Source organism: Selaginella moellendorffii, unplaced genomic scaffold (genome assembly GCF_000143415.4).
Source record: "Selaginella moellendorffii unplaced genomic scaffold, v1.0 SELMOscaffold_74, whole genome shotgun sequence".
Lineage (NCBI taxonomy): Eukaryota > Viridiplantae > Streptophyta > Lycopodiopsida > Selaginellales > Selaginellaceae > Selaginella > Selaginella moellendorffii.
In genome coordinates, this window is record NW_003314335.1 from 403,082 (window position 1) to 428,885 (window position 25,804).

A 25,804-nucleotide genomic window follows, 5' to 3' on the forward strand; every position below is an offset into this window, starting at 1 on the left:
AAACCATCAACAAAGTTGCTAATAATCATGATTGAAATAAAACTCAAAACTATGGCATAAGCATCATAGAATCTTGGTGAATCAATTGCAACTCCGTATATAACTCCCAAATGCTCAAACCAACCACATAACTATAACTTTGAATCAAAGCAAGGGACTTTGAAAGTAGTCCATAAAATACCATTAATATAAGTTTGCCTATCAATAGGTTTTTAAGATCACCACTAACTCAAACTTAGGACCATAAATAGAACAACTATTGTCTTTGTTCAACACTACATATAAGAGGTCAGACTCATTTTATTTGTCTTCCATATCCTTCTTATCCCTTTTTGAAAGAAAAAAAGTTTTGAAGCATTAACTCCGTTCAAACTCATTGCATTTATCCTCACTCTGTTATCTATGTTTAACTTCACTTTATTATTGCATTTGTTCAGCTTTACTACATCGAGGTCGGATGTTCCATTCAAACTTGCTATACTCATCTTCACTCCACAATCCATATCATTCTTTCTCACTCCACTATTATATTCATTCATCCTCATTTCATTGTCGAGGCTAGACTCCCGTCTATCCCCTTTACCCCCTCCTTAAAAAAAAAAAGTTTGAAATGTTAGAGTAGAAAGGAGAAAACAAGAAAAAGTGAAGAAAAACAATTATGGAAGAAGAAAAAGTGGATAAAGAAGCATTAGAAAAGGAATTTGTAACAACTAACAATACAGAAATGGAGAAATCAAAAGAAAGGCATATGCTCAAAATTTGGAAAATAAAGAACTTTCTATCATAAAATACTTCGACCACCACATAAGCAAAAGATTCACATTGCTCAACCTCCTCAATACACAACTCGACATTTGAGATGGGAAAATTAATAATAACATTCACATGCTTAAAGGAATATATAAACTCCTTAACAACAATGATAAAGCAAAGGCTTTCAATGGCATTCACAAATAGGGATATGCATTCAACTTGAAACTTTAGCTAAAGTGATTTAACCCCTGGAATAGGGGAACTCAACAGTAGAACTAATCAAAGACTTTGCCAATGAAACAAAAGCAAGATTTTCAACTTCATGCACACTTTCAACATCCAAATTAGTATAAGAAGGACATAAAACACTCAACTCAACATTAAATTGAGAATGAGAATTACGAGAGTCACAAATGATTGATGTGCCAAGAGAAGAAAACATTGTAGATAAAGAAGAAATAAAAACATGATAGGGTGGCTCAAGTCGAGAATTAAAAAAAAAGTTGGGAAAGAAGAGGAAATAAAAAGAAAGGATCAAATGGTAGATTAAAGGTTTGACATCTATCGTGAAATCTCCACTTCATCTCTAAAGTTATTTCCATAATAATCAAGTTTATCAAAACAATTTAGAACCTATTCAAGCTCATATATATCATCTTCCCATAAACTCAATTCTTGAACATTCTCTAAAAACTGAATTACATCATCTATAACTTGCCAATTGATGTCACAATTATGCTTCACATCAACAAAAGATGGCAAAACACTGAGAATAAGACAAACTGTGTAATCACATCTCATAAAAGTTTGAGATGGCAACACCCCAAGAATGGGCAAAACACAAAATGATCACACTTTACAACACCAAAAGTTCAATCCAACAGAATAACATTAGTAGCCTCAAGTGATATATTGTTTGATCGATGATGGTGTGACGTGGTAGAAAAAGAGAATACAATGCAGATAAAAAGAAAGAGCAAATCTAAGCACAACAATAGCTATTCTAGATCTTGTAAAAAGTTAATATAGATCTAGATCTAAAAGAGAATAAAGAAATAAAAGCAACAAAACAAAAAACACAATCCCAAAAATTAGAGTAAAGCACTGCTAAAAAGCTTTGCTCTTCATGGACAAATTATAATGCCCTTCACTTCCATGAATATGAGTTCTCGGGATATAAAAATAGGTATATTAATTGGGGTTTAGACTCCTATTTATATACAAGAATAGATGGACTGAATTCAATTTCAAATATGCTTTAGTACTATAAATAGTGTATTAACTAGGTAGAAACCTTATAGTTATAATTAAATCAAATGATATTTTATTCAGTTTAAAGAAATATTTAAAATAATAATAAAAATAAAATAATTTATTTTAAAATGAAAAAAACAAAAAAATGCAATTAAACTCATTCAAAAGGTTATTACCTTCTTAACTCTATCTTGCATTAGATTTTAAATAATAACTGAATATGTTTAAAATTTTATTATGCCTAACTAAAAATATGCTCAAATTAAACAAACAGTTTGTTCCAGCTTTAAAAATAATAAGTTTTATGCAATTTAAGCATCAACCTTAGTTTCCCAAATACTAAATCCTTTATTATTCTTAATGATTAGCTTTCCATTAGTTTCAAGATGAAGCATACAAAATATACCAGTCTTTGCAGTATTTGTAGACCATATACTTTGTTTATTAATAATATCTTCAATTATTACATAACAATTACAGAGATTTACTCTATATTTATTATTATCTGAAATTAAAAAATTCTCAGATATGATATATAAGCCAGATAGTTTTAGAGGACCATTTATTATTGTTGATCTATATGGGTAACAGTATGATTTATCAGAATCAATAATATTATTTAAAATATCTGGTGGTGGATATGTATTGCCAGGTAAACCTTTAGATATTCTAAACTAGGAAATGGTTCATCAGGATTTTTTTTAGGACTTCCAAGTGCTATAACATCTATTGAAAAATATCTATATGCTGTAATAATCATTCCTACACCATAAAGACGTGCATGATATTCTACAAGTTGTAACATTTGTAAAAATGTATCTCTTAAATATTGTGTAAGAAATGAATAATCAGGTGGAAGAGATGGACAATTAACATTTCGTACACCTGTAGGAAATATGTAAATTCTTATTATAACTTGTTGATTAACCAGCAGCAATACTATCATAAATAAAATATCCATTTGGACCAGGTGTAATCAATCTATTATCATCAATACTTTCAATTAAACGTCTCAAATTATTTACTATAATAGCTATATGATGTGTGCCAAAATGAGCATGCCACCAAGCCATCTAGTCTGTGGTGGTTGTGCAAAGCAAAATACAAAGAAAAATATAAATATTACTAATCTATAAACCATATTTGGTTATCAGAAGATGGTCAATGAAATTAAATACCTAGATTTTGACTAGAAAGTACTACACAAACATACAAAGATGGAAAAGGAATGACAATATCAAGGACACTCTTTTTACTTGAAACCTAGGTTTTGGGTTTAAGGTTTAAATATTTAACTTTTCCACGGTTTAGACTATACATGAATGGATGGTATATATATATATATATATAAAACTATAATTAAATATATTACCTAGACAAGGTAGTACATATATTTATGTATTTATAAACTTTACACTATCCTGGCTCTAAAAGATGAAAAAGTGATGACAATAAATTGGATGCAACATTTGAAATTTCTATTAGGTGACTATAAATTGCTATAAAAACTTGAAACTCTCATGAAACCATCAATATAGTTGCTAACAACCATGATAAAAATAAAATATAAAGTCATAATACAAACTTTAAAATCTTAATAAACCAAATGGAACTCCATGTGTAGATACTAAATGTTTGAACCAAACTCAAAGCCATATCTGTGAATTAAAGAAAGGGACATTAAGGGTAACTATAGTCCACAAAACACCATTACAGCAAATGATATCTCATATTTAAATTTATTTGTTGTCCATCCTCCAAAATTACCATTAACTTAAACTTATGATTATCAATAGAACTTTATCACCTCTTTCCTTTAGTTAACCTTCAAAACTTACATTAACTCAAACTCATGACTTTCATTACTCATTTAATATTGCCTATGAGAAGTCATATTCACTCCATTTATCCTCTACATACTCGTTGTCCCCCCTTGAATGTAAAAAAGTTCTAAAGCATTGGCTTTATTTTGATTTACTATATTTGTTTCTATGTCATCTATATTTGGCTTCACTTTATTATCATATAAATTTAGTCTCATTGCATTGGGACTGAATATTCTATTTATATCCATTGTGTTCATCCTCACTTCACAATTCATATTATATCCTTGTTTCAATATAGTATCTACTTGTCTTCACTCTATTGTTAGAGTTACACTCTTATTCATCTTTTCTACCTTCTCCTCATAAGAAAAAACGTTTGAAATGTCAAGATATAATGGAAAAAGTGAAAAAACGAAGGAAGAGATATTATAAAAGAAGAAAAAGTACATAAAAAATATTTAAAAAGAATTTTTTAATAACTATCAAAAAGAAAATAGAGAAAAAGAAGAAGGAAATATGCTCAAATTTTGGATATAAAAAAACTATAAACAACCAAAGAGAATGACTCAAAAAATAATCTAATGGAATTCAAATATAAAATGAAAAGCCTATGAATAAAAATGCACTTTTTTTTGCAATTGATTAAGAGTCTTAAAATACTTGGGGTTAAATATATTTGGGTTTGAATAGTACTAGGCTACGTAACTTTTTAAAAAGTTTAAATTTAGGAGTTTACAAGGATTATCAAAGTAAAAAAGGTTGGATAATATAGGAAATCTTGTTATAGAAAACTTCAATGGATATATAATTTAAATAAAATAAAACTTAACATTGGTGTAATATAACATGTAAAAACAAACATTTTTAATTATACAAGATTTAAATTTGTTCTATTAAACATTACCATAATAAAATAATTAGTTTTTGGCTTGTATAATATGTTGTAGTGAATATTTCTTGAATATGCTTAAATATTCTAAAATTAATAATGTTATTCAATTCAATAATAATTTTAAAGTAAAATTCAGGAAAAGTTAAATTTGAAACTTGTATTGTGTATGCTAGAGTAATCTTGTAAAAATAAGGTTAAAAAATTATTATTTTTAACTTTAATTTATATTTAGAAAAGATAAATAATGTTGTTTAAAATGCATAACAAATTATTTTAATACAATAAAAGTTATTCAAGTGTGTAAAAGGTGGTATATGTCATGAATATGTTTGTGGAAAGATAAAAATGTAAAAATTTTATGAAATCAAAAGAAGAGAAGAAATTTTATTGTCCTACAAACATTTTTAAAAAAGTTTGTTAAAATATATTTGCCATGATGCATATGAAGAGGAAATTTTTAATTAACGCAAATTTAGTTATTTTTCTTTTTGATGGGATCTTTGATCAAGCTATCCAGTGCTTTCTCAATTAATTTTTCACCAAGGAATTTCAAGGGGGCTATGGAGTTGTTAAGATTTTTTAATATAAGAGCTCAAAATGCAGCGAAATTATACCAATGTGGTACTCTAAATACAAAAATTTAAATATTTTACTTTTTAATAAGTTTTTAACTTTAAAAGTTAAAAACTTACTAATAGTTTTTTAAGTTTGAAAAATTGTTAGCAAGTTTCTAATGTTAAAAAACTATAATATAGTGTTAGGAGTCTCTCACATCCATAAAATAATTGGAGAATATTTTTTAGACATTAAATTTATTTTAAAATTATAAATTCAGATTAAACTGTGATTTTAAGGAATTACATTGAATTGTTACTAATGCTTTGTTACTAGATGGACATGTAGTCTATATATAGCAACATTGTTCTGAAAGAAAATTATTTAAGAAATTTATATTATACCCAGCTGGGCACCAAATTACCCTTATAAACATGGGCAACCATCTAATCGGCTCCTGGTGCCACTGCTCCGTCTTAGCCTTCCAGTAATTCTTTGAAACTCCAGCCGATGTAAGAAAAAACGTATTAATTAGCTCCGCTTTCGAATCGACAAAATAAAGAAGACCATCTCTATACATACACGAATCTCTTCAAGAACGCGCACGCTCTGCACGAAAGAAACACCAACCAGAGTTTAAACAGAGAAGAAAGGACGAGTTGATAGCAAACTTACGCCATTCTTGAAGAGATTTTCGGTGAGCGGAGTTGACACTGATCTTTGGGCGGTGTCGCTTGATCAGACTCTCGCCTTCCTTCCAATCGTCCACCACGCCCAGTGCCACCAGCAGCGCGCACATAACAGCCACACTACGCCCATGACCTGTTCACCAACAAGAAGCATCCAAATCCTCAAAGTCCTGCCAGCCAAGAGCAAAAATCCAAATGCACGTAGATAAAAATCCGAGGAAGAAAGAGGAAAAGATCATCAATGCTGAAATAGAAGAGGAACAACATGCCAATCAAAAATATGCTGAAAGAAGACAATCAAAACATTACTTTCGACTGTATCAACCTGGATTGTAATCGCCAAACAAAGAAAGAAGAAGAAAACCAAGAAGAACGGAGTCTAGGTGCTTGGATGGAGAGAAGAAAGAGTGCTATCAAATCTGCTTGGATGGAGAGAAGAAAGAGTGCTATCAAATCTACTTGGATGGAAAGCTTACCTTTGGCACAGTGGATGAAAACGGGATGGCTCTGGGAGCGCTGGAGGAGAGCCCAGCGCACGGCTAGCTCAATGCTCTCTGGCGATAGCGCTCTGGTATCCCAGGCCGGGACGCACAGATAGGGAAGCTCCAACCCCACCGTCCTGGGCAGCTCGTTGGTGCAATCCAAAATCGCGGGATTGCCCGGAGGGATGTGCTCGCGCTGGAACGGCCACGCGCCCACGAACAATCCATCGCAAACCTCCGTGTAGGTGGCCTCGAGCCCCGCGCGCCGGCGGAATCGGACGTAGAGCCGCGTACCGGCGAGGTAGGGATAGAAGAGGAAAGAGCTCCAGATCGGGAAGGAGCCGCGCGAGGATTTGGCGAGGATGCGCGGATTATCGATGCGCGGGTGGGAGAAGAGCGCTACAGTGAATCCGATGAGCGACGTGTGGAGGAGAGGGAGGAGGAAGATCCGGTTGCTGACGACGCCGAGCAATGCCGCCCCCGCCGCGAGGATCAGCGCCGCGGGAATGCCCACTGCTAGTGAAAGTCCCATGAAGAACCCTAAAACCAGAGTAACTTTACTCTTTAGAAGTATATACTTTATTTCTAGGGTTCGAAGAACTGTACTTTTAGGGTTCTTCGGATAACTTAGAAGTATATTCTAAATCACCTATACAAGTAACTTCTTACAAAGCAAAGTGGGATTCGAGGTTCTTCCTTCTGCGAATTTCACTTAGCGCTACAAGGTTAGCTCATCACAACAAAAAAGCTTCTCCGGATCACTCTAGCTCGCTTAAAAGATATCGATCGACGAATCTTTACCTTTGGCGAGGACAATACTCGAGAACTTGCACGGACGCTGGATCCTTGGGGCCACAGCCATCCATGAGCGACAGTGGTGTATTATACACGACCCACCATTTGCGTACGAGCTCTTTCACGTCCTTACGATCCATGTTTGCGACCTCTCCGGTGTAAGCCCAAGGCTTGGATCCCTGTCGCCATCGAGTAAAAGTTTTCAATCGATTCCCCAAGCTTGAAGGAAGCTTTTCGAGCTAGACAAGAACTTAGAAACTCTGAAAATTACCGTAGCGCAGTAGTGGATCACTTTGGTCTTGGCCAGGTTGACGTTCTCGGGGTGCCTCCACAGCATCGCCAGCACCAAGTTATACGCGTTTGGAACCGGCCGGAAGGCGTCCTGGAAGAACAGGTTGAGGAAATCCTGCCATGGAGCAGCAAAGATTCACTCAGTGTTTCTCGAGAGAAAAGTTTTGAGCTTTACCTGTTCTGCGAATGGCGTGGGGGGATTCTTGGCCAGGGCTTCGATCATCCGGCCGAAAGTCTTGCTGTTCGGCTCGAAGACGAACATCCCGGCATTGAAGTACGGCTTTGGGGGCTCGCCGAGGGCGAAGTTCCAGGGGACTCGGTCGGGGCACTGCTGGCAGTAGCCGAGCTTGAACTGGGGAGTGTGGCTCCACGTCTTCTCGCAGAAGCAGTCTTTCACGGCGGTGAAGGATCCGGGCGGCGAGAGATCGAAGAGCTCGTCGATGTTCTCGAAAACCATCATGTCCGCGTCGAGATACAAGAGCTGATCGTAGTCCTCGAACTGGACAAGAACGCCCAAGTATACATTAGTTCTCTAGAGGATTCGAGAAGATCGCCACAAATAAAAAGGGAGAGAAGAGAGCGAACAAAGAAAACCAAGAACGCAAGAAACACAAGCAGCGACACGAATCCGATCGAAAGACGACCGCTTTGAGGAACCCAGTAGCGAATCCGTGGCGGAAAAGAGAGAGCTCACTCACCTCCCACATCCGGAGCTTGGAGTAATTGATGACATAGTGGGGCATCGCGAAGGCGCAGACTCCCGGCGGCGGGAGAACCGGCTGGATGGATCGCACATTGCAGCCGTGCGCGAGGAGGAGATCGGTGTGGCGGCGCGGGACATCCGGAAGAACGCTGACGATGAGCTCGTATCTCGAGTCGACGAGGCGCAGGCTCTTGGAGAGGCCGATCACTCCTTTGATGTAATCGCCATCGCCGGCGAGGAAGGTGACAAAGGCCCGCCGCTTCTCTTCGCCTTGTTGAGGCATCACACAGGGAGGAGAAAGGAGAAGAATTTGTAAGGTATCTTCTATGGATCTTTTTTGGCTTTAAGCATTCCGGTGATCTAATCGGAATGGACAGGTGGCAGTATTTCCCAAGGCTTTGGGTTAATTATATTCCCGGAGAATCTAGCAGCATCTATTTCTTTTGCCCTGTCGGATATCTGGCCAAGTGGCCCTAGATAGTATGGTTACGATGTACTTTATTATTTTTTAATTTTTGATCGACGGTTGTAATTTTTTTTAAAAAAGTAAGGATGCACTAAAGAGTGAAAATTTAAAGCAATTGTTACTTTTTTTATATTTTGACAGTTAGAGGAAATACAGAAAGTAAGGCTTTTAAATATTTATTTGTCTTTTATGACCAATAAATTACATATATTTAAATTGTAAATCAAATAGGAGCTATTATTGACATATAAACATATAAATGTTTTTAGTTGCTGAAGTATTTTCTAATTATTGCACCCATACAATGATTCTAGTGATTATGCTTTTGCTAATACTAATTCCTTTGGAGGTAATTAATTTTAGCTTGTTCATTTTCAGGAGTGCTTTTGAAATTTTAACAAAGTTTTAACAGGCTGGACAGTTTTCAAAGACGTGTTATAACGTAAGACTGTGGTACCATGGGGAGCTGTGGGCAAACTGTGAGCCTTCTAAGCAATCAAGCAAAATTTCTCTAGACAACTACGTATCCAATGGCAATGGCAAGATGGCTGTGCCTGGGAATGGTTTCTCCCAATACTGTTATCTCTTCCAAATTTTTGACATAAACACTAATAATCCTGAGGATGCCGAGAGGCCTCCAAAAGGACTTGGAGCTTGGTGCAAGAATGAGCACAACAAGGATGAGTGGTCTAGTATTGTCCTTGACGACTACATAGAAAACATTGACGGAAATATCCAATGGACTGGCCCAATCTAACATAGAACAAGTGAGTGCTTTTTATTCACTAACACACCATCTAAGTACTAAAGCCTAGCGAAATTATAATATTAATATTACAATAATAGATATAAAAGTAACTAAATAGTGAATATATGACCACAAAATTTTGCATAGTTCAATATTGTAAAAGCGAGCATAAGTAGAGAATATTCTCACTGCCGAAATTAGGTAAAGCACGAGATAATTTTTCAAATTCAAACTGTGCCCTGTTTTTAGGGTTCTTGCGAGAAGAATGAGCAATGGCCGCTGCCACTGCCGCCGCCGCCGCCGCCGCATTCTCCACACCCCGCCACCGGCGACGCGAGCGCTCAGGTGGGTTCCCAGAACCGCAGCTCAGCTCTACTTTCCTCCCCTCGCGCTTCCATTTCCAGCGTGAAAACGCACACAAGCAGCAGCAGCAATGCGGCGGCGATGGCCAACGTCGAAAGCCGCCGCTCGTCCGCGCGGAGGTCTCGACGGTGGTGCGCAAGCCCCGCAGCGGCGTCTTCAAGAAGCCCACCATGATCGTGGACGCCATCACGGTGGAGAAGGGCAAGTACGGCTACGAGATCGAGTCGTGCATCAACTCGCTGAGCCAGCTCCCGCCGCGCGGCAGCGTGACGCGCTGCATGGACCTCTACCGCAGCAAGCTCACGATGCAGGACTTCTCGCTCATCTTCCGCGAGTTCGCGGCGCGCAGCGACTGGCACCGAGCGCTCCGGCTCTTCAAGTACATGCAGCGCCAGCAGTGGTGCAAGCCCACCGAGCACATCTACACCATCATGATCGGGATCATGGGCCGCGAGGGGCTGCTCGAGAAGTGCTCGGAGATCTTCGAGGACATGCCGGAGAACGACGTCAAGTGGAACGTCTACGCTTTCACGGCCTTGATCAATGCTTACGGACGAAACGGGCAGTATGAAGCATCGCTCCATCTCCTGGCCAGGATGAAGAAGGAGCGGGTGGAGCCGAATCTCATCACTTACAACACGGTTCTAAACGCTTGCTCGAAAGGTGGCCTCGACTGGGAGGGACTGCTCAATCTCTTCGCGCAGATGCGGCACGAAGGCATCCAGCCGGATCTCATCACGTACAACACGCTCCTCTCGGCGTGTTCTTCGCGGGGTCTCGTGGAGCAAGCCGCGATGGTGTTCAAGACGATGAACGAGTCCGGAGTGGTGGCCGACGCCGTGACTTACAAGTCCCTCGTCGACACCTTTGCGGGATCCAACCAGCTGGGCCGAGTCGAGGAGCTCCTCCGGGAGATGGAGGACGAAGGCAATTCTCCCGACATCGCTGGATACAACTCTTTGATCGAAGCTTACGCCGACGCCGGGAACGTCCACGGGGCCGCTGGAGTGTTCAAGCAGATGCAGCGAGGCGGCTGCGCTCCCGACGTCGAGACTTACTCCACGCTCCTCCGGATCTACGGTAACCAGGGATGCTTCGAGCAAGTTCGCTCGCTCTTCTCGGACATGAAAGAACTCTCGACGCCACCCACGGTGGCGACTTACAACTCGCTCATACAAGTGTTTGGCGAGGGTGGTTACTTCCAGGAGTCGATCAATCTCTTCCACGACATGGTGGACAGTGGAGTGAAGCCGGACGATGCGACGTACTCGGCATTGCTCTCGGTTTGTGGGAGGGGAGGACTTACGAGAGAGGCCGCGAAGATCCATCAACACATGCTCACGAACGAGTCCACACCGAGCTTGGAGGCCTCGGCCGGGCTGATAAGCTCGTATGGAAAGATGGCCATGTACAAGGACGCGCTGGTTTCGTATTATAGGATCCGGGAGGCCGGGCTGGATCCACAGGTCTCAGCTTACGACGCTCTCATCCAAGGCTACGCAAAAGGTGGTCTTTACGTGGAAGCGGGGTCTACGCTCTACGCGATGAACAAGGCCGGGTTCCAAGCTCCGGTGTCCAGCGTGAACTCGGTTATGGAGGCTTACAGCAAGGTCGGGCTCCACGACGAGGCTCTGGAGTTTTTCTCCGAGTTGCAGCAAAAGGAGGGGAGTGAAGTGGACGAGAGGACGCACGAGACGCTGCTGGGGGTTTACTGCGATATGGGATTGCTCGAGGAGGCCAAGGAGGAGTTTGTCATCATCAAGGAGACGAGCAAAGTTCCCGGCGCTCGGGTCTACTGCTTGCTGCTCTCGCTGTGTGTGAGGCGAAGCAAGTAAGTTTTTCTTCATCCTTCTTTGAGAGTTTTCGTGTTTGTTTCCTTGTTTGTTATGCTTGTTGATAGATCGTACATTTCTTCTAGCGAGTGTGATGGTTTCTTTTTTGTCTTGCTTGTTTCTTCTAGCGAGTGTGATGGATCTTTGTTCTTTGCAGATGGGACTACGCAACTCAGCTCCTAGACGAGATGATCGCGGCCGGGGGCCTCCACCAAGTAGTCGTGGGGATTGTGCGTGGCACTTACGATGCCGACTTTAGCTGGCAAGTCGTGGAGTACGCTTTCGACGGCCTCAAGCTCCGGGACATGGAAGAAAGCATGGACTTCTACAACGCACTCGTCGAGCTCCTCGTCTACTGCAACCAAAAGGCTCGGGCCGCCCGAGTTCTCGCCGATGCAATGCAGCGAGGAGCCTTCCCCGAGGCGTTCATCAAAACTCGTCGCGTTTGGTCCGTGAACGTCCACAGGTAAGTGTTTTCCTCTCTAGTTTGTCTACCGGGGTTGATCTTCTCGTTGTTGCAGGATGTCCGCCGGTGCCACCGTCACTGCGCTGTCGACGTGGTTTAACGACTTGCAAGAATGCGAGAAGTTGCCTTTCATGACTTCCATCGTTGTCTCGTAAGTTTTCGCTCTTCGCAAGCTTTGAGGTCATAGCTTTTCTCTCGTTTACCAGGTGTGGTGATATCGAAGATCACAGGAAAGTGGAGGACTTACCAGTAGCGAAAGTGGTGCAAGCGTTCCTCAAACACTACGCGGCTCCACTCGAGACGGCGTCCTGGAACGAAGGAAGGATAGTTTGCAAAGGCGAGGCGTTAAAGCCGTGGCTCTCGAGCATGCCTTCCTTCAGCGAGACTTACGTGAGAAACGAGCCCCTTCCGGCTCAACTCACAAAGCAGCTAGCCCAGTCCAAAGTTCCTTCTCTCAAATAGCTCTTTTGTGTACAGCGGAAAGAAGAAAGCGGCCATATACAAAACAAAAGAATAGAGAGACTCCTTCGATTTAAACCAAGTGTGTATGACAAACTGCTTTCTTTCTTTCTTCTTCCACTTTCCCTTTTGTCTTCGAAAGCTTTTCCCTGTATTTCTTCTTCCACTTTTCTCTTTGTCTTCGAAAGCTTTTCCCTGTAGGGGGGCCAGTCTCTGATCTTATCCCTTCACTTTTTCTCGCTTTGGCTAGCGAGAGCTCCTCGAGCATAGACTTTCTTTTTTGCCTCGATCGAGATCTTCTTCCAGCCCCGAGAACTTTTCCCTGTGCAGCCTCTCGACTTTTCAGACTGGTAAAAACTAGCGTACCTTGCGAGCTGTTGCTATATACAACTTTGGCGACAATCCCCCGGAAACTTGTCGTCGAGGGGGACAAAAATTTATCCGTCCGCCGCTAATCCGAGAAAAGTGGCAGCTCTTCCGCCGCCGCTTCTCCTTCTGCGTGCAACACCTCCGTTTCATACGACCCCAGCTGGTCCTCGTCGAAATAGTTATAGCTCGTGTCGTTGTAGCTGCCGCTTGGATCGACCGGACTGTGAGCTCCCACCCCCTTCTCACATATGCACGCCGCCGGATTCTCATGAAACTCTCCTCTTCCCTGCTTCATCTCGTTCGGCTCTCCCATGAAGCCTTTCTGGAACGTTTTCACTTTAGCCGCAAAAGCATCCCAAGGCATTTCGTGCCGAGCGAGGAAAAGAGACCCCAGTTTTTTCGTGTTTGGCCTGATCGTCCTCTTGTGCCCGTAGTAGCGCCTGTAAAACAGAAAAGAAAGCTTCGTGAGAAATAGAGGGACCACCTAGCACGTAGTTGACATACCTCCGGCCAGCTAGTATACGAGCCATGTTGCCATTGTTGTTGGTGACGAACACGTTGCTCTCGTCCGAGACGATGTAGTCCAGCGCCGCCATTCTCGACGAGTAGTGCAAGAAAGGCTGGAGCTCCTCCTTGGTGGTCAGCGTTTCCTTGGTGAAGTAGTTCGGAAACAATGCCTTGAGCGGTGCCAGTGACTCCTCTCCACCATAAACTTCTCCTGACGCGACGTAGAGGTAGGAATCGTTGCCAAAGCCCAAGGCCCTGAGCATCAGGCCGACTTCTTTGGGTGTTAGCGGGCACTTTCCGTTTCTCCGCTCCCTTTCCGGGCTTCGGACGTGCAAAGTCTTCCATCGCTTACGAATCGCTCCGAGTTCTTTGATCTCTTTGTCACCTCCCCCGTAGTAGCAACCGGAAAAAGCTAGCATATCAGATTCGTATCTGCATACATCAGAGGCTTTCATGAGTGACAACACCGCTAAAAACAAAACATCAACCTCACCTCAAATGCAAGGCAATGTAGCGTTTGCTCATCTGTCTCATCCGACTTACAAGGCTGTTTCCCATATTCAATATCTCAGGAGTGAACTGTAAGGCCCTGTAGTTCACCCGACATCTCAATCTTTGCAGCTCTGGCTCAAGTTTGTTGGCGAGTCTATAATCAAATTTGGTCAGCCGCAGCACCTAACAGTCAAGTATTAGCCAAAGGATCTCTGGTTGGAGGCAAGTCTTGCGCCGTACCTTCTTCTTCTGCAAAATCGGGAGGATTTTGCTCTGATAATATTGCGGTGTACATTTTCGCGGGACACGCATCGACGTGAGATGATTTCGCTTCAAATACTTTGATCTCGCTGCTGCCGGCAATTCTTTGACAACGGAAACATCGGACGTGAGCGACTTGATGAACCAGTCGACGTCGAATATGTCACTGAAGTTGCTGTTTCAAACCCAAGCAATTAGTTAAGAGAGTGAATATCGATTCACGAATAAGCTACCTGTTGTCCTTCCAGTATGATTTGTGATCCAATCCTGGGACCACTAATGTAGCATTCAAGAGCCTGGCGGCAACCACGGCATCTGTTATCTGCACGGCAAGTTAGCAATGAGCGAACTCTTAATCGCAAGCCACACGGCCTACCCCAGTCCGTTGTTGGTTTAAGCCTCCACTCGCTTCAATCATCAGATACCCATTAGCTTTGGACGGAAATCCAACACCTGGAACGAGAGATGAGAAAAGTTGGTCGACTTTGGTAGTGGAAGAAAAGCAACGAACAAAAAAATATATATGAAGAAGAAGAACAAGAAGATTCTTAGTTCGAGTTTTTTTTCTTGCCTGAAAATGAAAATTCTTCCCTCGGCTCGCTGCACCCGTAGAAAAATCTCGCAGACGGCGACTCCCAAATGCTGTCGGACGAAATATCGCCCTCGCTCTGCAAGAGTTTTCCAAAAAGCTCAATAAAATGGTGGTTTGATGTCACGTCTTACCGGCACATCTTGCAAATCCTGCGATCGTGCGAGCATGGGGTGGACGGTTCCTCGCTTCTGTCAAAGAGAAAAAAGCTAGATCGATCGAGCGAGAAGAGCACAAAGAGAACACAAAAAAGATGAGCGAGGAGGGAATTTTTACCAATTGGATGAAGGGTCCCGTGTGGCGGTCAAGATCATGCACGAGCATCGAAAGAAACGCCAGACCCAGCAGCGCCGAGGCGCAAATCATCACCAATGTGGAGATCGCCGCCGCTGGCAAGGGAGACATCCTAGACGAGGAGGAGGATTTCGGCTGCTTGGCCATCAACACGAGATACGCGTAACCCCTGCTCCGGCACACCCATGGCAGCCTCACCCCAAGAATCATCATCCCGCTAGATTCCTGGCCCCGATTCCCATCTCACACTCCGCATGCTCGATCCCGCCACATAGCAAATAGCGCGATAAAGAACAGCAATTCTTCCCTGGGAGCTCGGCGATCGCGGCGCCAAAGCCCTATCGACTGCTCGGCGCGATCGAAGCCTAATCTCTCGGCGGTGGATTCTAAGCGATGGGGAAGAGCACGGAAAGATCCTGCATTGGTCGAGAGATTCTTGCGACCGCGCGCGAGAGAGGAGACAAGAGATCGATCGATTGGGCGGCTCCCCGCCCGCGGCAACGGCAGCTCCCCGTGTTGTGGCTATTTCTAACAGAGAGAACCCTTGAATCCAAAATAAAATAGGATAACACCTCCCCCATATATCATGCGAAAATAGTCGTAGACATACGAGAAAACTAGGGTTTAGCCTTTTCCCCATACACCGTATAGCGCACGCTTTTTTAATCCTTTTTCTCTGGGCAAAATGCTTGCATGATTTCTTTTCTTTTCTTCTTACCGTGGAAGAAATAAAAGCGCGAAGGGAACGTTAAGCTTTAACTTTGGGCCCGCTTTTTCACCAACGGCCCTGTGTACGTACAAATTCTTCCAGCGAATATTCGCATGCAAACCATACCAAACGATTAGCTGAGTCCATATCATGCAAAGATCATGCCATGTCAGTACATTTTAATCATCTAGCTTGGTCAACTCCTAAGCTTGTTTAAACTGACACGTCAAGATATTTTAGTGTAATTATGTTAAATATGCATATTTTGAATACTTTTTTGCGCAACTTAGAAGTATATTATTACATGTCGCTTATATATATTCTATAGGATATAGAATTTACTAAGTGGCACATTTGAATTTAAAAGGTTGTATCTTAAGATTTTTCTTGGAGGATTAGGTTTATTTGATTAGTAAAGAGACTTTGTCAAACATGATCTTTATTCTCCTATAGCAATGTGGGAATTTTTACTTAGCAAAGTCTTGTAAGACATCTTGGACAATTGCTCTTTAAAACAATTAGAGATATAAAAACACATATCTAAAATTTTTAATTATCATTTTCTAGGATTAAATTCAGCTCACATGTCAATTTAGATACTTAAATTACAGATCAAAGCGTGTTGATTATGACTCTATCTAACCACACTATCATCAATGAAAAATTAATAAATTAATTTTGATGAGAAATTAAATTCCTCTTAAAATTTTTCTCTCTATATATATATATCTAATAATAGAGTTAATAAGTATTAGAATCTGTGAGTGCATGGAGCACTTAGATCTAGCAAATCTAAATAAAAGTTTCAGTATATTAAGTATATTATATATTTATGATGAATATCCAAAAACAAAAAATTAAGAAAAATGATTATATACTTAATAAGGAGTATAATAATGACTAGATAATTAAAAAATAAAATTTATAATTTTAATAAAAAGTTTAAATGACATTGTAAGGTCCAAGTGTAATATTAGCATAATGAGATTTTGATAATTATTGGATTGGTTTCAATCCAAACCAATCACTTCTACATCTAAGTTAATTGATATGCATATTTCTGTATTCTATTTCTATATTCACATTGGTGGAGGTGAAAGGTGATGATCCTTGAGGAGTGCTTGAATTTAGGATTTTGGTTTATATCTAACTTTTGCATTATCTAAATCTCCTTTTCTTTATAGCTTTTTGAATTTCTTCTTTTTGTTTTTTTCCTTTTTGTTCATCGTAGTAGCTTCCTCCTCCTTTGACTTTGGACTAGTAATTGGTGCAATTGCTTAATAATTAAGCAATTAAACTCAGTTGATGGTGGCATTCACAATATATGGTATAACTCCTTTTACTTTTATTACCAATTTTCGTGTCCGGCCGGAGTTCTTTTATGGGAATTAATTTGTACTATTGATTCAATCACTTTACACTGATTGCCATATATCATTGTTGGGATGATGTTCAATGTTTATGTGAGTTTCCTAAATGTCTCCAAGAAATAGCACTATAATGGTATAATGGTTTAAGCACAGCCATTAGTGTGGATTGGAGCATTCTTATGAAATTTGAATATAATGATAATTGTGATAATGCCTTTCAACAATTAAATTGTCTTCGTCAAGGGCCATTTGAGTCAATGATGCAATTTATCATTTGTTTCCAAAGCCTTTTGCTTCATATGAAACTAAATATATTAAAGCAGATTAAGTTGGGAATGTTGTAGCCAGCACTTCATCAATATCTTGTTAAACTTGCGCATATAATCACTTTAGCCATCTTTGATAATACTCTTCACTTGGCACAATGTTATAAAACATTATTTTTTCCACTTCTTGTTGTACGTCTTTCAGCTTCACTTCTTTTAAGTGGTTTTATTCTAATAAAAGTTGAATGTGCCTAACAGTGGATATCAATGTCCTCATCCTTGTCCTTGAACTCAGGCAACAATAACAAATGAAATTAATCACATTTATCAGCATTTTTGGCATTTTTTGGATTGGCAATCTCCATTTCCTAGGTGGGGACCTTGGCATCAACAATGTCATGGTATGGATATTGAGATTGTTTTGGGAAACAAGGAGTTGCATAAATAGCGGAAGGTCCTTGTACAAATAAATCAGTGACCCTTTCATCTTTCTTCTGGAAGTATTATTAAATGGTTCACTTAGCATTAATTCATCTAGTGTTTACTTTTTAAATTTATTTTTATAATAATAAGTCTTTTATTATTCATTCTGTATTGGTTGATACATACTCAAGTTTATCTTTTATTGCTCGGCCTATTGCCACATGTTGTTGTTTATATTTTTGTTATATAGAAGAGTTTAGGGTTTATTTTTTATAGCAATAGTTGTATATATATATGTGCACGAGATGAGGCAAACCTAGTTGTATGTATGGGCAATCTTGAGCTTGAACTGTAGTCATTGTAAGTGTTGCCAAGTAAAGTTTTTAACCTCATCCTTGGTATAGATTGATTGCGACATAATCATGTCAAATGTGATTTTAAGGATTTTCCCCCTTGTCTCATACTTTTTTATATTTCTTTTGTTCCTCACTTTTGTTCCTCTTTATCCTTTTACTTCTGTTTCCAAATTACTTTCTCCTTTGTTTTCGTTTTATTTCTTTATTCCCTTTTTAGATTTCTCTGATTGTCTTTGTGTTGTAGCAATTGACCGGCTCATAAAGAAGTATGCTAATTTTTTTGAATTTGACTTGTTGTTTAGGGCCAAGACTACAATATGTCATCTTATACCAACTGGGGATATTAGTCCAATCAAAGTTTCTATTTGGTATCAATCACCAAACGATATCAAGATTTTATATGTGAAAGTTAAAAAGACATTAAAAAAGGGTTTTATCCAAAAACCTCAGAGTTTTTGGGCATGTGAATTTCATCTTGTCATAATGTCTAATAAATGTTTTTTTCTTCTACATTAACTATCATTTGTTAAAAAATGTGAATATCCTAGATGTGTACCCTCTTTCTCACACTATAGATCTTTTGGATTGTATTGGGAGAAGTTATTAGTTTAATAAGTTAGATCTTGCTTTTGGATACTAGGAAATAATTACTGATAGCCGAGGAAAATATTCCCAAAATTACTTTTTGTATACCATTTGGTTTGTATAAGTTATTGGTGATGCTATTTGGTTTGAATAATACTTCACTAACTTTCTAGCAAATGATGGATGGGGTTCTTTGTGATATATTGAAGGTGACTATTGATTTCATCGATAATGTTTTGATCCACTTGAAAGGGATGTATAATATATGACATTGGAACCATACACTTAGACTTTATATCATCTCCTCCTCTAAAAAGGATGGAAGGTAATTAAGATTCTTTTATTGATGGGCTAGGATTTAAAGGAATATTAAGAGGAAGCACTAGTGGATCTGTAGGTAGTATTAGTTATTTATAATTTCTTTGTACAAAGTGTTTTAACCATTACATATATACAATTTCTGGAGGATTGGTCTATTAAACATCATGCCAAATCTCATAAATTTGCAGTCCAACCTGATACAATCCCTTCCATTGATCAAGGAACCCCTCAAACAAACCACATACCAAAATATTAGGAAAACAAACCAAAATCAAATCATTTATTTTATACTATATACATGAACAATGATAAGAATTGTAGTGATATTGTTGTCCCACTTATACGTGGCCTAAGTGTTTAGTAAACTCTACTTGGATAAGTGGAAGAATGATCATTAAATACTAATCCTAGAATCTAGCATTGGTAATTTGTAGCAATCGCAAAAGTAAACTCAACTCAGTTGGTAGTATTAGATTATGATTATATACAAGTTTATATAGAAATGCACCAATAGAACTCTACACCCCTATGACATATGCATACTAAAAAGATGACAAATAACCATCCCAATCGAAATGTTGAAATTTTAAATATTTCCTAATCATTCCTTTGAAGGTCTAAACGAGCTATTCCATTAAACCATTTGTTTGTGGATGATAAACACTTATGAAAGTGTGGCATATCCCTAACCGAGACGTTAAAACGTGAAATACATCAACCATAAATGTGTGATCATTATTCGAGAGAATCTGCTTTAGACTTAAATGTTGGAACACTACTTGATTGAGGAGGAAAAATCCAATAATACTTGTAAATGCATTAGAAAGAGCATCAACTTTGACCTAACAAGTCAAATAATCAAAAGTAATAATGACATACTTATTGTCAATAATTGACTAAAGAAAAGGCCAGATAAAATTAAATGGCACCAACTCAAACGGATGGGAAATTATAATTGACTCTAACTATCCTTTTGCAACATAAAGGGGAGTATTAAAAGTTTGCAGCAAATGCAATTACACAAAATGTACAAAAATCATCAATAAGTAATGTAAAATTCTCAAACCCATTATGAAACCCTTGAATCCATAGCTCAACCTTTTAAGCCTTTCGAACTTTGTCAAGAAAAGGTAAATCTTGCTCCACACATTGTAGACACTAAATATCAAGTATAACAACTGTCAGTGGTACAGAATCCTCATCAATAAAATCTATAAATGGAATAATAGGTTCATCAAAAATATGAGAAGACAATCAAGAAGGAAGAAGAGTTTGAGGAAAGGCATCAACATCAGCCATAAAACTCCTTGATGATGAAGAACCTTGAAATCATATATCTGAAGTTTCAAAGCCCATTGAGTAATATAACCAATTAAATTCTTTTGCTTCAATAACAAAGTAATTACAACATAATCACCTTTTAATAATGTCTGAGAACCATGCAAATATATATGAAGCTTCTCAAAACCCTAAATTATTGCTAAACACTCCTCTATTGTGGATTAGTTCACCTTCACTGCTTGTAATATATAGTTGATATATGTAATAAGATGGCACTAACCATGCACATTTGAAATCTTTTGCATCAACACACCTCCAAGACCGATATTAGATCATCCATGCGCAAAATGAAAGGTCAAGTGTATGTAAGCAACCAAAGGGGAACGACTCGAGAGACGATCCATAGGGTTCAAATATAGAAGGAAAGGGCCCATGAACAAGAGTGCACCCCCTTTTCCAATCGGTTAAGGGTCTTGGGATATTTGGGGTTAAGCGTCCTTGGGTTTGAATAGTACTGGGCTGGGTAACCTCCCGGGAAGTCCAAACTCAGGAGCTTACATTTGGTATCATTTGGTATTTGCCAGTTTGCTCCCGCTGGGCTCGACCTGAGGGGTAGGGTGTCAAGAGAGCGAGGCTCTCGAGAGAGCTGCGGCTCTCAGCTTCTGTTCACGAGGGCGTGAACTTGCAGGGAAGCGTGGTGGATTGTAAGCAACCAAAGGGAACGACTCGAGAGACGATCCATGGGGTTCAAATATAGAGGGAAAAGGCCCATGAACAAGAGTGCACCCCCTTTTCCAATCGGTTAAGGGTCTTAGGATATTTGGGGTTAAGCGTCCTTGGGTTTGAATAGTACTGGGCTGGGTGACCTCTCGGGAAGTCCAAACTCAGGAGCTTACAGTGTAGTCAAGATACACCAAAATTGGAGGAGGCACCAATAACTCTTTGAGATCTGTAAACACTCACTCATAGTTTACAAACTAGATAAAAGACAATGTTGACAACTCAAATAATATTCACAATAGTGCAGTGCGATTAGAAAGATGATCAACAAAACATCCAAAATACTACAGCTTCAGTTTTGAACAAAAATTTTACAACTAATCCAACACTTTATGAATATCACAAACTTGCTCCTCCTATGTTCTCTTTGAGTGGATCAAGACATCATCAATGAAGTCAGTAGTCACTTTTGGTATATCATAAAAAACCTTGTCCATTATCCCTAGAAAATAGCTGGAACATTGTTTAAACTAAATAGCATCACTAACAATTTGTACAAACCAAATAGTGTATAAAAAATAATCTTGGGAATATCTTTCTCAACCATCAACACTTGCTAATACCCAGAAGTAAGATCTAACTTGGTGAATCAACGACTTCTTCTTAGACGATCTAAGAGATCTTTAATATGAGAAAAAGGGTATACATCTAGAATAGTCACCTTTTTTAATAGACAATAGTCAATGTAGAAGTAAATATTCCCATCAAACTTCATGATAAAATGAGATTCACACTCTAAAGGACTTTGAGATTTTTGGATAACACCCTTTTCTAATATTTCTTTAACGTTCGTGTGTAAAATTTTGATCTCTTTTGGTGACCCATGCCAAATAAAAACCTTGATTGGACAAACATCTTTAGTTGGAATAGGATGACGTGTTGCATTCTTAGCTTTAGAAAATATATCAAAGTTAAAGAGATCAACATATTCCTTCTTGAGTCAATTTACCGCTGCAACACAAAGATAGTCAAAGGGATTTAAATAGGGAATAGAGGAGCAAAATAGAAACATAATAAGAAGTAATGAGGAGATTAAAGTGATGAAAACAAAAGTAGAAGTGGAAGGACAAAGAAGAATAGAAGAGAGAGGAATGGAAGAAAGATGATGAAGTATAAAACAATGGAGAAAAGCTTCAAAATCACACTTGGTATAATTGTGTTGCAATTAATTCATATTAAAGATGAGGTTAAAAGTTTAACTTGACACCACCCACAACATTTGAAGTTCAAGCTCATGATGGCTTATATGCTTTATTTCGTTAAAGTGGGACTTTTCATTATCCCACTTATGGTGTGTGGCCACATGCCATTTTTATAACAACAATAAAAAATTGAAGTTTTAACTTTATAATTTATAAATTAAAAACTTTTCATATGATTTTGTGTTATAATATTGTGAAATATAAAAAAATAAATTAAAAAACTGATAGAAATATTAATAAATATTAATTAAGTACTAGGAAATGGCATGTGGACACATGCTAATTAATGTCCCACTTTACTGAATAAGTCCCACTTTAACGAAATAAAGCATTTATATGCACAACTAAGTTTGCCTCATCCCATGTACATGCATATGTATGACCATTGCTATAAAAAATTAAGACTGGTTTTACCATACAATATAAGTGTAGATAATAATATATGGCAATAAGCCAAGCAATAGAAGATAAACTTAAACTTGTATTCACAAACATAGAGAGAATAATAAAAGACTTATTATTACAAAAATAAATTTAAAAAGTAAACACTAGATGAATTGATGCCAAATGAACCCCTTAATGATACTTTTGAAAGAAGGATGGAAGGGTCATTGATTTATTTACATAAAAACCCTCCACTACTCATATGACTCTTTATTTCCAAAAGAATCTTTATGACAAGACCTTCCATTGTAGTAGCACCAATAAGACGTTATTGTGTAAACGACTAAATTTTCCATTCTACTTTAGTCATTTAACCACACCTCCAACCACTTAGAGGAGTCTCACTTACAACCTCCATAAGTCCTATTTCGAACTTAGGCTTGTTAGCCTCGAGAATGGCATCCCTGCCATTCAACCTTTGCACTTGGTCCAAATGCTCTACGTGTCCGATCCCATGACCGACACCCCAAGATACCATTGACATATCAGCATGTTACGCTAAGGCCATGCCCCTTCACCTTGGTTACACCGGTGGTCTAACACCACTTGTATCACAGTCCTGTATCTCAAGGACTATGCCATCCATCCATGAGTGATCATCCCAAATCCACTTCTTATCATCTTTAGGATGCCCGCAGACATAAGGAATAGCCTTCCCCAATATCCCTTTTCCGGTCCCCACCAAGTCCCTTTCTACCCATGGCCGTGTTCGCCAACACTGGATCGAGGCCCACAAGCCCAACCACTAAGTCCTATGGTCTTATGGGACTTCCTTACCACACGACTATATCTTTGGTCACTACACCAGAGAACTACTCCTCTTCCTTTCCACAGTCTGGGCCTTTGGGACAACATTTCGGAACACCGTGTCTCTACACAAGCCTTATGGGTACTCTCCCTGCCTTCCGCCTTTGGGTGCTCTAGCCATGGGCTCAAAGCGAGGTTCCATTGAGCCATGCCAGGTATCCAAGTAGGTAGTGCCACCCATACTTGGACTAGGAGCATCAACCATTCGATCTCCCGAGGGAACTAGAGCCAGTTCTTAAACACTTCACCAAGTGACCTCATTTGTCGGTCCGTATTCACTCTAGTCTTGGACTTCCCAGTGGACAACTCATCACCCAATACTGGGTATGGCCTTCCTGGGCCAAACTAGCCTTTTCTAGCTAAATTGGCTGCACTAAGCTCCAACCCCCATACTCTCCCTACTATACTTTTAAAACACCCCGCAGCCCCCCCCCCCAGGGGACGATCGCTTTGGGCTTTCACCCAATTGCCTGTATTAGTATTTGGACTCGAACTCAGACTCGGTCTCGGTCTCGGTTTCAGACTCGGACTCGGTCTCGATCTTGGTCTCAGTCTCGGTTTCAGTCTCGGTTCCATCTCGAACTCCATCTCGGGTCCATCTTGGACTTCATCTTGGGTCCATCTCGGACTCCATCTCAGACTCCATCTCGGGTCCATCTTGGACTCCATCTCGGACTCCATCTCGGGTCCATCTCAGACTTCATCTCAAACTCCATCTCAGGTCCATCTTGGACTCCATCTCGGGTCCATCTCGGACTCCATCTCGGGTCCATCTCAGATCCATCTCAGACTCCTTTTCGGACACTTCCATGTGTCATGTGTTGGTCCTTTTGGGTCCCTTTTTGGAGTCTCACTTATTGCTCGCTTCATGCTCGTTTCTCGAGCACTTTTTTGGGAGTTCCACTCCCACTCTCAACCTTTCAAGTCAAGCTTTTAGTCCAAACGTGTTACGCTCGTTTGGCTTTCGCTTCGGCCACTACCACATAGCACCCTTTCGGCTCCACTTTGGGGCCTAGGGATTTTGTTTCTCACATATTGATGCCAAGGCTTCCACCTAGGAAATGGAAAATGCCAAATTGAAAAATGTTGACAATGCCAATATATGTGGCCAATCTATTACAAACTTAACAGCAGACATCATAGCTACAACCATTTACTTCCTCTTGTCCTTGAATACAAGTAGCAACAATATCAAACTCTATCGGAATAGAACCATCTTCCATAAAAAGTGGAGTTGAAAAATATGTAACGAGAAGTGGAAGAGGCAATGTTTTATAACGTTGTGCTAATTAAAAAGCATTGTTAAGGGTGGCTAGAGCAAGTGCATGCATAAATTTCACAAGATCTTGATGAAATGCTAATTACAATATTCCCAATTTGATCTATTCTGACATATTTGACTCTACACAAAGCAAAAAGCTCTAAAAACAAATTAACGCATCCACCCGTGGCAAATATACATAGCCATTGTAATAGAGAATCACATCCACTAATGATGCCAAATTGCATCACTAACTCAAATAGCCTTTGACAAAGACAATGCAATTGTTGAAAGGTATAATCACAATAATTGGCATGTTCAAATACACATGTAAAAATGTCTAGGAGAATTCTCCAATCCGCACAAATAGTTGCACTTAAACCATTATACTACTGCAACACCATCTCTTAAAGGCACATGGGAAACTTATGTAAATGTCGAACAATCCCAAGAATGCAATCACTGTAAAATGATTGAATCAATGATACATATCATCCTTAGGATTCCCACAAAATAACTTTGGCCAAACGCAAAGATTAACAATACGAGTAGGAGGAGTTATACCACATGCTATAAATACTACTATTAACTAAGTTTGGTTATTTAACTGGAACCATATAGTATCAAACAATTGCACAATTACTACTCTAAAGTCAAAAGAGAGTAAGCTACTACTCTCCATGAAGATGAACGAAAAGGAGACAAAGCAAAAGAAAAGAAATTGAAAAAGCTATAAAGAAATAAGATCTAAATAATACAAAAGCTAAATCTAAATCAAAATCCCAAATTCAAGCACTCTTCAAGAACAATCAAAGCTACCACTCACCTTCACCAATGTGGCATGGAATATTAAAGGGAATACAAAAATGTGCATATTAATTAATTCAAAGACTCTAGCTTATATACAGGAGTG

General features: G+C 39.5%; 4 protein-coding genes across 4 annotated transcripts; 1 reads left to right on the top strand and 3 right to left on the bottom strand.

Annotated features, from left to right (window-relative positions):
* Positions 1-5,644: 5,644 nt before the first annotated feature.
* Positions 5,645-6,995, bottom strand: LOC9659329 (uncharacterized protein YnbD). The gene is made up of 3 exons (XM_002986523.2): positions 6,446-6,995; positions 5,956-6,102; positions 5,645-5,889 (listed from the first exon to the last, which is right to left on the bottom strand). Exons 1-3 carry the CDS (start codon positions 6,981-6,983, stop codon positions 5,873-5,875), a joined length of 702 nt encoding a protein of 233 aa, XP_002986569.2. The 5' UTR covers positions 6,984-6,995; the 3' UTR covers positions 5,645-5,872.
* Positions 6,996-7,083: 88 nt separating this feature from the next.
* LOC9659330 (galactinol synthase 3) lies at positions 7,084-8,523 on the bottom strand. Its single transcript, XM_002986524.2, has 4 exons — positions 8,236-8,523; positions 7,713-8,036; positions 7,518-7,652; positions 7,084-7,425 (listed from the first exon to the last, which is right to left on the bottom strand). Exons 1-4 carry the CDS (start codon positions 8,521-8,523, stop codon positions 7,249-7,251), a joined length of 924 nt encoding a protein of 307 aa, XP_002986570.1. The 3' UTR covers positions 7,084-7,248.
* Positions 8,524-9,705: 1,182 nt separating this feature from the next.
* On the top strand, positions 9,706-12,652 carry LOC9658739 (pentatricopeptide repeat-containing protein At1g74850, chloroplastic). The gene is made up of 4 exons (XM_002986441.2): positions 9,706-11,648; positions 11,807-12,115; positions 12,171-12,266; positions 12,322-12,652. The coding sequence occupies exons 1-4, from the start codon at positions 9,727-9,729 to the stop codon at positions 12,575-12,577; spliced, it is 2,583 nt and encodes an 860-aa protein (XP_002986487.2). The 5' UTR covers positions 9,706-9,726; the 3' UTR covers positions 12,578-12,652.
* Positions 12,608-15,687, bottom strand: LOC9658740 (protein ROOT HAIR SPECIFIC 17). The gene is made up of 9 exons (XM_002986525.2): positions 15,069-15,687; positions 14,927-14,983; positions 14,775-14,871; positions 14,580-14,656; positions 14,437-14,525; positions 14,183-14,378; positions 13,944-14,125; positions 13,448-13,882; positions 12,608-13,383 (listed from the first exon to the last, which is right to left on the bottom strand). The coding sequence occupies exons 1-9, from the start codon at positions 15,297-15,299 to the stop codon at positions 13,026-13,028; spliced, it is 1,722 nt and encodes a 573-aa protein (XP_002986571.2). The 5' UTR covers positions 15,300-15,687; the 3' UTR covers positions 12,608-13,025.
* Between the last annotated feature and the right edge of the window lie 10,117 nt (positions 15,688-25,804).